This window comes from Rhea pennata, chromosome 1 (genome assembly GCF_028389875.1).
Source record: "Rhea pennata isolate bPtePen1 chromosome 1, bPtePen1.pri, whole genome shotgun sequence".
Taxonomy (NCBI): domain Eukaryota; kingdom Metazoa; phylum Chordata; class Aves; order Rheiformes; family Rheidae; genus Rhea; species Rhea pennata.
The window spans coordinates 75,594,841-75,607,827 of NC_084663.1; the positions used below are offsets into that span (position 1 = coordinate 75,594,841).

The window sequence follows — 12,987 nt, forward strand, 5'->3', positions numbered from 1 at the left end:
GAACTGTACTAGAACTAAATAGAGTGTATTTAACACAATCTACAGAACCTCGCATACCTTCTGCTGCTGCCAAATCCAATGCCAAGTCTCTCTAATTCACTTTTCTTCTTATCAGATAGATTTAACTTTTCTTCTTTTGTTTTAATATCAAGATCTCTGTAGGCCAATCGTAAAGATGATACACTAAAACAAAACATACAGCTAATGTATAGTAAGTGTAAAATGCTAAATGTAATGCTCAACCCAATAATACTGGTAGAAAATTAGCAATATATATTGTAAATCTAAACTTTGTATTTTCTGTAAATACTAACTATTTTCTGAAAATACTAATAATTAAACGGGACTGAATTCCAACCATAATGACAGGAGAAAGCTAAGAGAGAAGACAGTCTAAAGAGTACTCAAGTCTGTGTATGCACAAACTATCTTTTTTAAAATGAATGTGAAATATTATACTATTAGAACTCACAATACAATTTTGCATCATCATTAAGTCAACACAAAGGCAATCTTTAGTGCATGTGACACCAAATAACTATCAAATTACTTGACCTTGATATACTACGTACTGTAGCATGCAATACTATAGCAATGCAATACCAGTAATGTGTTCCTCTAATGTGCAGCTTGGCACCTGCTATGCCTGTCTCTACCTTTTGCTGTCTCCCACCCTCCTTTCATGCTTCCAGGAGCTAGTTTTATATACTTCAGATACTTCCTGAATATACCCTGAATATATAAGTATATACAAGAGGCAAGTGCTAAAGATAGACTGTATCTCCTCCTCATTGACGGTGGTCCCCCTTGTTCTCAACAAAGTGTCTGAGAAGGGAGAAGAAGGGAACCTTTGTATCCTCAATATAGAATATATTCTGGGTAAAGGAACCTATGAAGCATCCACAATTAGGGCTTTCTGCACTGTGGCAACACATTTTGTCATCTGAAACAGCCTCATAATTCAGGTAATATAGTTTCTTGTCTTTCTGAGATGCTGCGGACTTTCCTAAACCTCAAAACAATCTTATCAATAATTATTTTTCAATAGTACCAATGTCACAGAGACAAAATGCTTTTTAATCTTGACTGTGGAATTACAAAAATACTGCTTAATTTTATCTGTTAGGTTAAAAGGGATACAAATAGTCATTTCAATGTAGAATGAAGCAATGTGTAATTCTTAAGTTATGACTGAGATAAAATACAAATGAATGCTACCAGAAAAAAACGTAAGTTAGATTTAGGAAGCTGCTGGTAGTCTTTCTGCCTGAAGTAGATGAGTACTGTGGTCTTTGTAAAAACACATTTCCATTGTAACTTTCCACCCATTTCATGCAGAAGTGGAGAAGAAAACAAGATTTTTGTCCAAGGAGCATCCTACGCTCTCCATTACTGAAACAGGCTCTTCCTGGCTTGCTTGCCCCACGCATGCATATGTAATTTTAAATGCAAAGACAAGATGCTCCTACTACGAGAACAAGGTGTTCCCACCTTGCTGGTTAGCACGCTCTTCTGGGAGATAAGAGTTGTGTGGCTGAACCCTCAGAATCAAAAGGGCACAGAACTTAGTCTTACTTCCCAAGCAAGGGATGTAGGTACTAGCCTAGTATATAGTGTGGGACATCTCACCTTCAACTGCATTTCAAAAAGAAGGGGAGTGATCTTAATCACGTGATGTATAGGTGTCCTTTGATTGAGGCCTTCAGACTTGGACCCTTGAATCCACCAAGTCTTATGTTCAGATGCTTACAACAATAAAGGTCAAATACAAAATAGGATCTACCTGTTAAATCATTTTTGAAAACAATAAAATCAGAAAAGCTTATCTTCAAAGCACAAAACACATTCAGGGATTTTTTTCATCACTTTTTACTGTTTAGAATTGTTGTTACATGGAAAATTGAAAATGGTGACTGAAGAGTCAACTTGAAGCTGCTACTAAAAAAAGAAAGAAAATCTACCCAGGACTTTAAGGAGAAAGATTATGAGCTTATTTTATAAAAATTATTTTATCAACATCAAAATATTCTTATTTGCTACCACTTAAAACAAACAGAAATACAAGTAGCTCTAGTTGTCTATTCTCTTGCCAGTGCACAGGAGAAAATGAAAAAAAAAAAACCCAAAAAACTGTGCGCCATTCAAAAATTACATTTTAAATTTAAGTCTTGGTATTGTTTTTTCTTCTAGGTACACTATACTATAAAAGCATCATTTCAATTCCAGCCATATTACAAAGTCACGCTGAATTAATTCATTAAAACTTATTATTTCAGCTTTTTATAATTAAAACACGAAAATTAGTTGGAGACTAATGCAATTTTAAAAGTATTCATCCTCTTCTAATTTTGGTATATACTGCCATCTGCAGGTAAAAATCTAGGTTTATCTCTAGGAAAAAGTGTTTATCTTGCCTCTAATGGGATAAGACCTGTAACCTGAAGTGTATGTGCACCCCTCACATTTGCAGACATTTTTGGAGGGTTCTGGCCACTGCAGTCACCCACGTTGCGCACAAAGCATGATTGCCCAAGACCACATGCTGAGGTATTGGGTCACATTTTACTAAAGGTTGCCTTGGACCTATAAATTGTGTACTGACACAAATGTGTCTGACCCAAAAGCAGAATCGCTATTTGGGACTTCATTCTTTAATGATGCTATTCATTTTGGAAGAATGGCAACTAATAATGAGCAATCATTACTGTTTTCACTTCGCACTACGTTTCTCCTATTCAGTACACTGGTATTTTTTCAGCAGTCGTTAAGAAGCATGACTTTGTGGTAAAAATACTTAAGGAAAATGAATGATTCCCCTGTAATTAATATTTTGAAGCATACAAAACATCTATTTCTGCATAGACAACAGGCGAGCAAAAGGAACAAACCTTGGTCCACAAACCCCGAGCAATCCTGTAATTATACAGTAATTTAGAAAATTTCTTAATAGGTTATAAAACCGATGCATCTTAGCACTTAAAGGAGAGGACTAACTTTACAACACTAAAAGTTTACACTAGTCAGTTCTTTGCTAGACTAATTTTGATGACAACTACTAGAACACTGGAAACAAAAACATGTATTTGAGGAAAGTAATGGAAAGAATCATGGAACAGTACACTATCAGCTTTAGGACTGAGCTAATGAAGACAAACTAACAGATTCAAGGCCTTAGACAAAAATAATCAAAAGCTTTTTTAGTGAAAATGAACACATTTCCAGCATACATCATCCAAAACTTCAGGAGGCAATATCCACCAATGCTTAAATAACTCTGTCTTCAGCAGAGAAGCTCTTACAAATATCCAATATGTGCAAAAAAACTGAGTATGTTCCCCATGCTCTTAAGAAGACTGTTTACACAGTATTCAATTCACTACATTTTAAAACAAACAAAAAAAGCTAAAAAGGAGTAATTTGCACTGGATGAAGAAAATTTAAGAGGCAAAATCTTTCTGGTAATACTTAACACTTACATTTTACTTCATGTTTTATTTATCAGTAGAACACCTCCTTATTTTCTGTTTTAAATAAAAATAACATTAATAACACAAAGGCTTTATTTTATTCAGTTGTATTTTTGTTTGTTTTTTTAAGACTGCACTGGGCTACTTCTACAAAGTCTTCAACTGCAGAAACATTTAACTTAAAAAAAAAAAAAAAAAAAAGAAAGAAAGAAAAAAGGGGGGGAGAAAGAAAGAATAAGGCCAATGGAACAACTACTTTTTCGCTCACCTCAGACATATTACTTAAATAAAACTCCTGAAATAACTGAAGTTTTATTTGCATGACCTAGTCTTTTTCAGTATTTAAAATGCTGACAATTACTTCATTAACATGAACTCATGTACCATGTTTTACCATTATATAGACAATTCATACTTACAGTGGCTCCTCCTTCTCAGTTCTCTTACTGATATGAAGATCCTCATGCTCCTTCATTTTATCTACAGCTTGTGCTTGTTTTTCTATCTCATTAAAGCTTTGGCTGCTCACTTTTTGTGCTCCCAAACCACCTTTTTTGGCACCAATCTTGATTTATTAAAAACAAAAAAACAAAAACAGAAGCCCAACATTATAACTGAGACAATCACTTCAGCTGACTTAGTGGTCAACTTTGAAAGCAACTGCAAATACTGCACTCATTCTGGAGAACAGACAAACAGCAATGAAGTTTTGGAGCAGAGAAAATGGTAAGGTTTTTTTATGTTTTGACTGTCTACATGCTTTTGGGAAGGGCTACTAACTCTTAGAAACGTAGTTAGCTCTGCAGTCAACTACTACAACCTAAAAATTGTAATGTTAGAAAGTGTTATAATTACAATTCATCAGAACTTGTCTTGTTCAAATAAAGGTTATATCATACAGCACAACTTTAGTTTCATAATAGTAATTTTGTTGCATAGGAATAGCAGGATAAAATTTGTTGCAACAGAACCATTTAGTGTTAGATGACTTACTTTGTAATTTAAATACAGAAATGGTAAAGATTTAAGAACTAGTTCTCATTGGCCAGTGTCATTGTTTCTAATCTTATGATGAAGGACAGCTGCATCCATATTGTTAATAAATGTGTACATAGTTATTTAATTATTTATGGCAAGAGAGCAACATCCAAGTTTTGTACATATGTAAGTATGAAAAATTCATAAACATGCAATGATTAGTCTTTGCATGTGACAAAGCATAGTAAGCGTTTTTTAGATAAACACACCAGCTGACAGGTTACAGTTTTGCACTGATTCTTTTAAAATAATTCTATTTCTATTATTCCAATAGAAGAATACATTTTCTTTCATTCTGATGATTACTGACTAAAAATACCACAAATTATAAATATGAAGAGATGCAATAATGTTGATTAGAAGTGGCACAGCATTCGGTCTCAGTTTCCCATGTTTATTCCTCACTTGCAGCATTGCAGCAATATTTATTTTCACATCATATTCATCTTAACCCACTTTAAAGTCTTCATATAAGAGCTCTGGCCTTCGTACACAGAGAACAGCACAGTCAGGCTCAACACTATAGTTCAAACTGCATATGCACCTCTGAACCCACTTAAGTGCTTCTGACTGTAAAGGAACATACCTGCATAAGCCATTTAGAATAGATCAGAAATTTTTTGAAAATTACAGCCCTCACATGGGAGCAAGAATTAATGGGCTTCAATTTAAATGAATCTTCTGTGCCAATAAAACTTGAAAATCTTTGCCACACAATGGCTGAGACATACAAGTAGTGAATAATAGATTGTAAGCCTAATAGCCTAATATTAGGGCTGTTTTCTTGGGAGTCAAGAGCCATATATTCAAAATTATACCAAAGAACGCATATTCTATGCAAGTACTGTAACCATGTCAATGGATATCATGCTGTAGCACAGAGGCTACTAATGCATCCATGGAATATTTCTGGGGGTATACAAGAAGAAAGAGAAGCACGCTCACCATCAGATGCAATTACCCATACAGAGGTCGGAACCTCCAATTAGTTATATTTGCAGATCCTAAAAAATGTCGAAAATTACTGCACTAAACTGTTTTTATAAAGTGAGTGCACCTATCTTTCCTTCAGCCTTGCTTTGAGTATTCCTTCAAAGAATAGATGGAAATGCCTTTTCTCAAAGAAGGGTACATGATAGGGAATTAAATAATGCAAAAGCATACCTCTGCAACACTCAGTTCTAGGGGGAAACAACGTTTCAAACGCATCGTTGCCAGCTTTTCCTAGCTATCTTGAACAGGCATCTTACTCAGTTTTCAGGTTCCTTGAACATCATTCTAAGAAATGCAACTCTCCTCATGCTGTTTATAACAGAGACTAGATGCCTAAGAAAGGGTTCGGCTTCCATCTTGAGACAAGCCTCTAAACTTGCAAGCTCAAATAGTTAAATCTGATATTGAATGTTCAAGTAATTTATAAATTCAACTAAATACCATACTACTGTCCTGCGTGTGAGACGAGATTTACATCAGAAATTAGGATATGAAAGTCTCAAATGCATCTTCCATCGATAAATACGCATACATGGCATAGCCTACCCAATTAAAAGAACTATTGGAACTCCCTCTGTTTTCAGGGCTTGCTACAGAGATGTCTCAATGTCAGCTACCTTAAGTTAGCACGAAAGACTGACGAAGCCCTACTGTTTAATGGTAGCCCATGTCTGTTAAGCAAGAAGAAAAGTTACAGAGCATCGGGTTGAATTGCAGGAAATCACTACTTGTGAACAGAACTGTACAAAAGTGCAATACAGGTCTTGACTTTCATACATATTTTGACATTTTTATTTTCCTTATTTTTGAAAGGTATCACCTGCTATTCAGGTCCGGACAGCCCATAAGTAAAATGATGCTCTTACATACATGTTAAAGTCAAGACAGTTCAGTGAGCTGCATACATGTATTCAAATTTAGAATTTAACTGAGGTCAGAAAACAGACCACAGATCTTAAGTACTCTTCTACATTATAACAATAAACAAAATTCATCTTAGCAACAAGCTGTTTGGTAACAGATCTATTCCATTTTACTGTCCATACCCTGTTACTGATAGAAGTGCAGTTTATTTTTTTTTTTATTTACATGCTGTATTTCCATACTGCAATCTACATAGTTCCAGAGATCTACCACACAGATATAAATAAATAAATAAATAAATAAATAAATATGCATTGATTATATACACTTACCCCCTTTTTAACTTGATTTGGCTTCTTTTTTATGAAGGAGGTGTTCTCTGCAAGGATTAAATTTACATTACTTGACATAAAATTTTATTAATATCAGAACTGCTGAAGCTAATTTCCACAATTTCAGCCTTGAAATAGAGTTTTTAGAATTTATTTTAATGTCTTATAGCATTACGTTTCTACATGAAGAGATTTAAAACTAAACAGTTTCAGGGAAGAGGGCTGTTAACAGTACCAAACAAAGGTGGGAAAGAGTTCCTGATACAGGATATGGCATCTCTTGCAAACATTAAGAAATCAACTAGGGTTCAATTTTCAGTTTGGGATACCTACTAGTAAAACAGAACAGGAATGTGGGACTTGCCAGTCTAAATCAGATTAGAGGTCAGTCAAAACCTAGAATCTTTTCCAGGATAAACTGTATCCTAGATAGAAAGATACCGGCTATGTGTAACAGAAAATGATGATACAGGTAAAAGTAGCTGCACCAACAAAATCATGATTATCATCACAGGTGATAACATTCCGTATCACTGAATAATCAGCCAGTTTTCTTCAATTGCCTAAATATTTCATTAGGAGTCTAACTTAACACAAACTTTGAAAATTTCAGCTTTAATGCTTTTTTAATAAATCTTCTAACATGAAAAAGAAATGAATATGCCTTCTGCTTTGCATAAAATCAGATACAACTCCTCATCTTTATGTTTTTAATAAGAGACCAATAGGACTCACTACAGGAAAACTGTGGTATGCCTTACTGACGTTGAGCCAGCCTATAAATCTCCCACAATCAAATTTTCAATCAACAACAACTACTGAATGCTTGTAGTACACAAAAACTAGATCAAGATGAAATTTAGTTGAAAACAGAGGAAACAGGCAAACAGAACAGAGATTCTTGGCATAAAATAGAAGCTTGTAATGTCAACAACCAATAAAGCACTTGTTTTATGGGCATATGTGTTACAGATACAAATGAGCAAACTGTGAAGTGTATGAGGATAACTATTTTTCCTATACCCTAGTAACCATCTCATAAAAATTGTGACTATAAAAGCAGCATAGACCAGGCCTTCTTGAAATACTGAGTTAGACCCAGTGATCACTTTTTTACTAACACTGTGATGATTCATAAGATGAATCATTTTATATTATTCTATTTTCCTCAACTCTTTTATTTACATATAGTATGATGCATTCTTCATTGTTACTTAAAATTCTAGACCTTGAAGATTTTGTAATATAAATACTGTCCTTTTCCAGTTGAAATTATATGTTTAATTTTCTAAAAGGAAAGCAAAAGCTATGTCTAGTTAAAAAAAATGGATCTATTAGTACAAGAGGTACATAAAGTACAAGACGTGCTTGAAGTACATAGCAGGCTGTTAATCACAGCACAATGCCCTATTCCGCCTGTGCTTTAAATGTAGACTGTGAAGCAGCCTAAAAGGTGTAAAATATTAATGGTCACCTTTATTAGGTGTGATGATTGCAGCATTTAAATTGAGTCAGCTGAAATAAGAGAGAAAAAACCCAGAACACAACCAAGTAAAATACATTGTTTAACTGAAGAAATTATAATACAAATTGGTCTGTTTCATGCACATCAGTAGTAAAGAAAGAATTCCACACCTCGTCCCAGTCAAACATTCTCTGTAACAATGAATACTTAAGTATGCTACACTGGCTGCTATCTTCTTCTGCTTGCACTCATTACCTAATGCAGCTTTTGGCGATGCACTAAGGCAATCAACACTTGGTCCATGCTCTGGTCCACCTAAAAACATAATAAATAACAATGGCGAGAGTAACAGAAGGCTCATTAGAATACTTAAAATATCAAAACAATTCTTCATCCCCAAAGTCTTTTTTGATACGGACATCACGATACGTTACTTCTGCCATAGCTTTACTATCTACTAACAAAGCAGCAGACATCCAAAGAGTCACTCGAAATCTTCTGAATCAGATTTTAATTTGGATTTCTTATGAAACACCATTTATAGAACATTCAGTCCCCCACATTCCAGTATAATCGTTCTAGGAACTCCTTCCTTCCCGAAATTCTTAAACTATTAGTATGATTACATTCTTTAACTACTGGAGTAAGGTAAATATAAACACACTATCAGAAAATGCAATTACTGTTAAAGAATCAATCATACCTTCATGGCATTCTGGAATATTTTCTGAAGTTTTCTGCTTCAGAGAAATTGGCTCTGATGATCCCAATTCTGAATTATTTGCCTTGAAAAAAAATTATAAAAAATCAAAGTACACACAAAATACAAATACGAATAGTGTTCTCATGGACTGCTATAATCATGACTGATTAGTTAACATTAGATTCTTATGACTACTGCTTCTAGGTTTAAAATAGGTTCTTGGGAGGGGCAGTCATTAATAGCTACAGAAACGCCTGCCTTTATTAAGAGCTGCCATTTTGAAAAACACTGCTGACCATCTGTAATTCCATCTGAGGAATTTCTGAGCATTTGGCACCCAAAATAGTAATAATCATTTTAATAACGTTTTAGATTTATCTATTGCATGTTGCTTTTTTTTTTTTTTTTCTAATCTATAACAATAATACAGTATAGAAGATCTGGATTATTTACTTACATAAAACACCAACTGTTTTCCCCACGCTAGCTCTTATGTTCTAACTTTCCAATTTTCAATGCTGTGCTGTCTTCCTGAAGAGTCCTGCCACCTCCCTTAGACACATCTGCTCAGCAGGCAGGCTTGCAACCTGGCCTCAAAAACACCTGGCTGGTACCATCTTTCCCACCTCTTGCTTCAAGGTATGCAGAACACTTTTCTTTAACTCCCCCTTCCTTCAAGGCTAAGTAAAAACTCCACTGTGGAAATTTATTTATTTTTAGCTATAAATTATTTTATTTCATTTTAAAAATTCTTTTATGGGGTTTTGTATCAAGTTCCCACTTCTCATCCAGGCCACAAAAACATTTACGTTTCTCTACTTAAACTACTTTCTCGCTTGCCTCAGTTTTCTTTCATGCTTCTCCCCCTCTCACTTTCAAGCCTTTTGCAAACAGAAATACTCCATTTATTTTTCTACTATCAGGGCTGATGGTCCCCTTGATGAAGACACAACACTCAAATTCACAATAATGGTGTTATTTTTTGCTTTGTAAAAGCATTTCTGTGTAGTAGAGTGACCTGTCCAATCTGCAAAATAGAAACACTCCTTCTGTGTTTCAAAGATGGTGAAAGGTATTTTTATAAATCTCATTTTTCATCTAAATTACAACTGGTATTTCCCTCCTTAAACTTCCCAGCTACATCTGGTCACCAAGAAGTCATGTCATTTTTCCTGTGTTCTTCACACAGTTTAAGATGCAAGCAACTTGCACAGGCTTTTATTATTTGTTATTGAAGTACATGATCAACAACACTGTTACGGCAGGGAAATGGATATGAAAATAAACTGGTGAAGAGGTCCCACAACAAAGTATTTGAGCTCTTAATTCTTCTCTATCCCAAAATATGCCTCATGATGACATTTGCACTTAGAAGTCCACAGACTGCAACTAAATGAGAAAGCAATTATACTATAATACTTAGTATTGTTGCAACTTTTTAGGAATACTAGATGTAGTAATAACTTAATTGCTCAAAGTTTAAGATCGCAACTGCTAAAGCTGTTTTCACTATAGATCTGCATTTTTCAAATATCAGACTCTCCTGAGTCTCCAGAGATCAAATTTCTGCAATAAACACAGCATCTATCATTACAAGGCACCAGGGCAGAAGTGGGATCAAATAAATCAGAAGTAAGAGTAGCAACAGCCTTCAGAATGTTACTACAGCTTTTAAAAGATGATGCAAGTATTTTGGAGGAAGAAAAAGCTTTTGCCTAGCAAATGTTTCAAGAACTACTAAACTTTATTGATTAAAAACCAAACTTAATGTTACTGCAAATTTAGATCAGGGCATCTCCAAGTCAGCAATCATGAGTCTAAATGAGATTGTAAGCCTCAGGAAAAAAAAATCATTCCACATTTAGCTACTATTTGGGTCATTTTAAATTATTGTCTTATAAAGTGGTTCACATCCAGGAAGAATTTTGAGATACACAGAAGGAAAAGCAGACAAATGCTAACTCACTGACCTATCCTTTCTCCTTAACATTTTATTTCAGCGTTTAATCTTCATCATAGAGCACATAGTTTATGTAAGTGTTTTAGAAAACTAACAGGAATTAAATACAAGTAATCTGTACCTTGGGAGAAACATGAGATGCAAAAAAGTCTTCCTCTTTGTGTTGAGGTGACACAGGTGGCATTCCACATCCATCTGTCCAGAGCTAGAATTAAAAAGGAAGAAAAGAGTTCCTTTTTTTTTTTTTTTAATTTTGCAAGACAATTGTCACATTTTAAATGCATTAATCTTTAAACTTTTTTCCCCACATTAAACATTTATTGATTTTTGATGTTAAGTATTTTTCCCCTACAAACATATTTGAGCTTCAGTAAGTGATATCCTGTTTTTTGATTGGGCATGTCTGTGAAGTCTTCCTTTACATTACCCGTTTCCTTCCTAGTAAAACGCTCAGTAGGAACTCTGCTGCAGTAATACTGCCACCAGTAGAACTTTATAATAGGTAAGTTCTTCATATTCACATAGAAGTTTTCTCCAATATTCTTATTTTGAACAGAACAGAAAAATCTATGAACACAGTATTAGCAGTTTTTGGAAACAATTTTATGAATTGTCTCAGTGTAGTTTGATACTCTGATAAATCTTCCACCTAGTCTCCTAGTTCCCCAAACCTCCTCCACAGTCAAAGCACAGTTTTTCAAGATGCTAAAAATTTTGAGCTATGTATGATATCAAGGAAGGCTAAAAGACTCGCAATGCTGCAAGCTGCTGTTAGAATCCTAAATGTCAAGACTTCATCTGTGATTTGCAGTCCAAGATCGTTCATATGCAAACCATTTCTAATGGCTCTCTGTACCACGTGCAAAAGATGCACAACCAAAAATAGTAACCTCTTTCAAACAAAGTCACTGAACATGTAACAAGCTTACTTCATTATTAAGCAACCAACTGAACCTGTAATTTAGAGATTTTTCTTTTTTTAGCATGACTGTTGAGAGGCAGATTAGTACTAGAATTAATGCTTTAAAATAACTTATCTGAATAATTTACTACAGCAATTTAGACAGCACAATCATTTACGCTTGTAGAATACAACTTAAAAACATGGACGTCTTATTTTAAAATTTTTAGTAAACATGATTAACATCAAGCTATATTTGGATGGAATCTGTAGTTGAATTAAGACAATCATGGTTCTTCAAAATATTTTGGGGGGAACTTAGGCACTTACAGCCTATTTAAATATATATGGTATATTAAAAGTTTATGAATATGCTTTAATCTAATGTTGTTAAATTAGTCACAAAAACCATTTTCTTAAGTTAGCAATTTGAGCCATATTATAACATTTATAATATTGTAATCTATTAAATTTCATACCACTATCTGATGCACAGAGTAGGGAAAAGAATTGCAAAAAAGCTTGTTTATTTAAATTCCCACTCAGCTTATCAACTTGAAATGAATTAGTCATGGACTTGAACAAGCTGAATTAACCAGCCAGAACATTCTTTCTCCAGACGCAGGAGAGTTGTCCAACTCTTATTTAACACCTTAGCAAACTAATTCCACATACTTTACTAATAACTTCCTACTGTCAGTGACCTAACTTTCTTCAAGGTTTTGACAGCATGCATGAACAGCTTCAACATCTTTAATGTAAAGCAGCAAGTTCAGGGCATAACAGAATTTGCTGATTTTTCAAATATATTTTTTGAAAATATTTTAAGAAGATTACCTGCTCAGATGAAAATTCCATTTAAATTGCATATATTTTGTATTTAATTCTATTATAATTTTTACATGCTATAATTCTCAAACAATAATTCATTTCCAAAAAGGTCAAAATAAAAAACACTATATAGTTCACAGAGAAGTACTAGTATTTTTATTATGCAGATACCACTAATACAATTTTGAAGTGCACTTGGGAAATGAAATAGTTCACATTTTAAAGAAGATCTGAGTTTCTGCCTATAACTCATAACAGTTACTGCAAGTGTTATAATCACTGTTCGAGTAACCCAGAAGTGAACCTGAAATATGAAGTTGAGCTTTAATATCATTATTCTTCCAAATAAAAAAGATAAGCTGCAATAGTTTACTTCCCAACTTGACCTGTTCATTGAAATGTGTACCCATACCTCCAAAAGAGGGACAGTCTT

General features: G+C 34.1%; 1 protein-coding gene across 1 annotated transcript in view; it reads right to left on the reverse strand.

Moving 5' to 3' along the window:
* ARFGAP3 (ADP ribosylation factor GTPase activating protein 3) overlaps positions 1-12,987 on the reverse strand; it is a 37,001-nt gene that overhangs the window by 12,858 nt on the left and 11,156 nt on the right. Inside the window, exons 5-10 of the mRNA XM_062592180.1 lie at positions 10,944-11,027; positions 8,863-8,944; positions 8,415-8,474; positions 6,695-6,741; positions 3,887-4,032; positions 58-183 (exon numbers count right to left, since the gene is read on the reverse strand). Coding sequence (XP_062448164.1) covers positions 58-183; positions 3,887-4,032; positions 6,695-6,741; positions 8,415-8,474; positions 8,863-8,944; positions 10,944-11,027 — 545 coding nt within the window. The remainder of the gene's footprint in view (positions 1-57; positions 184-3,886; positions 4,033-6,694; positions 6,742-8,414; positions 8,475-8,862; positions 8,945-10,943; positions 11,028-12,987) is intronic.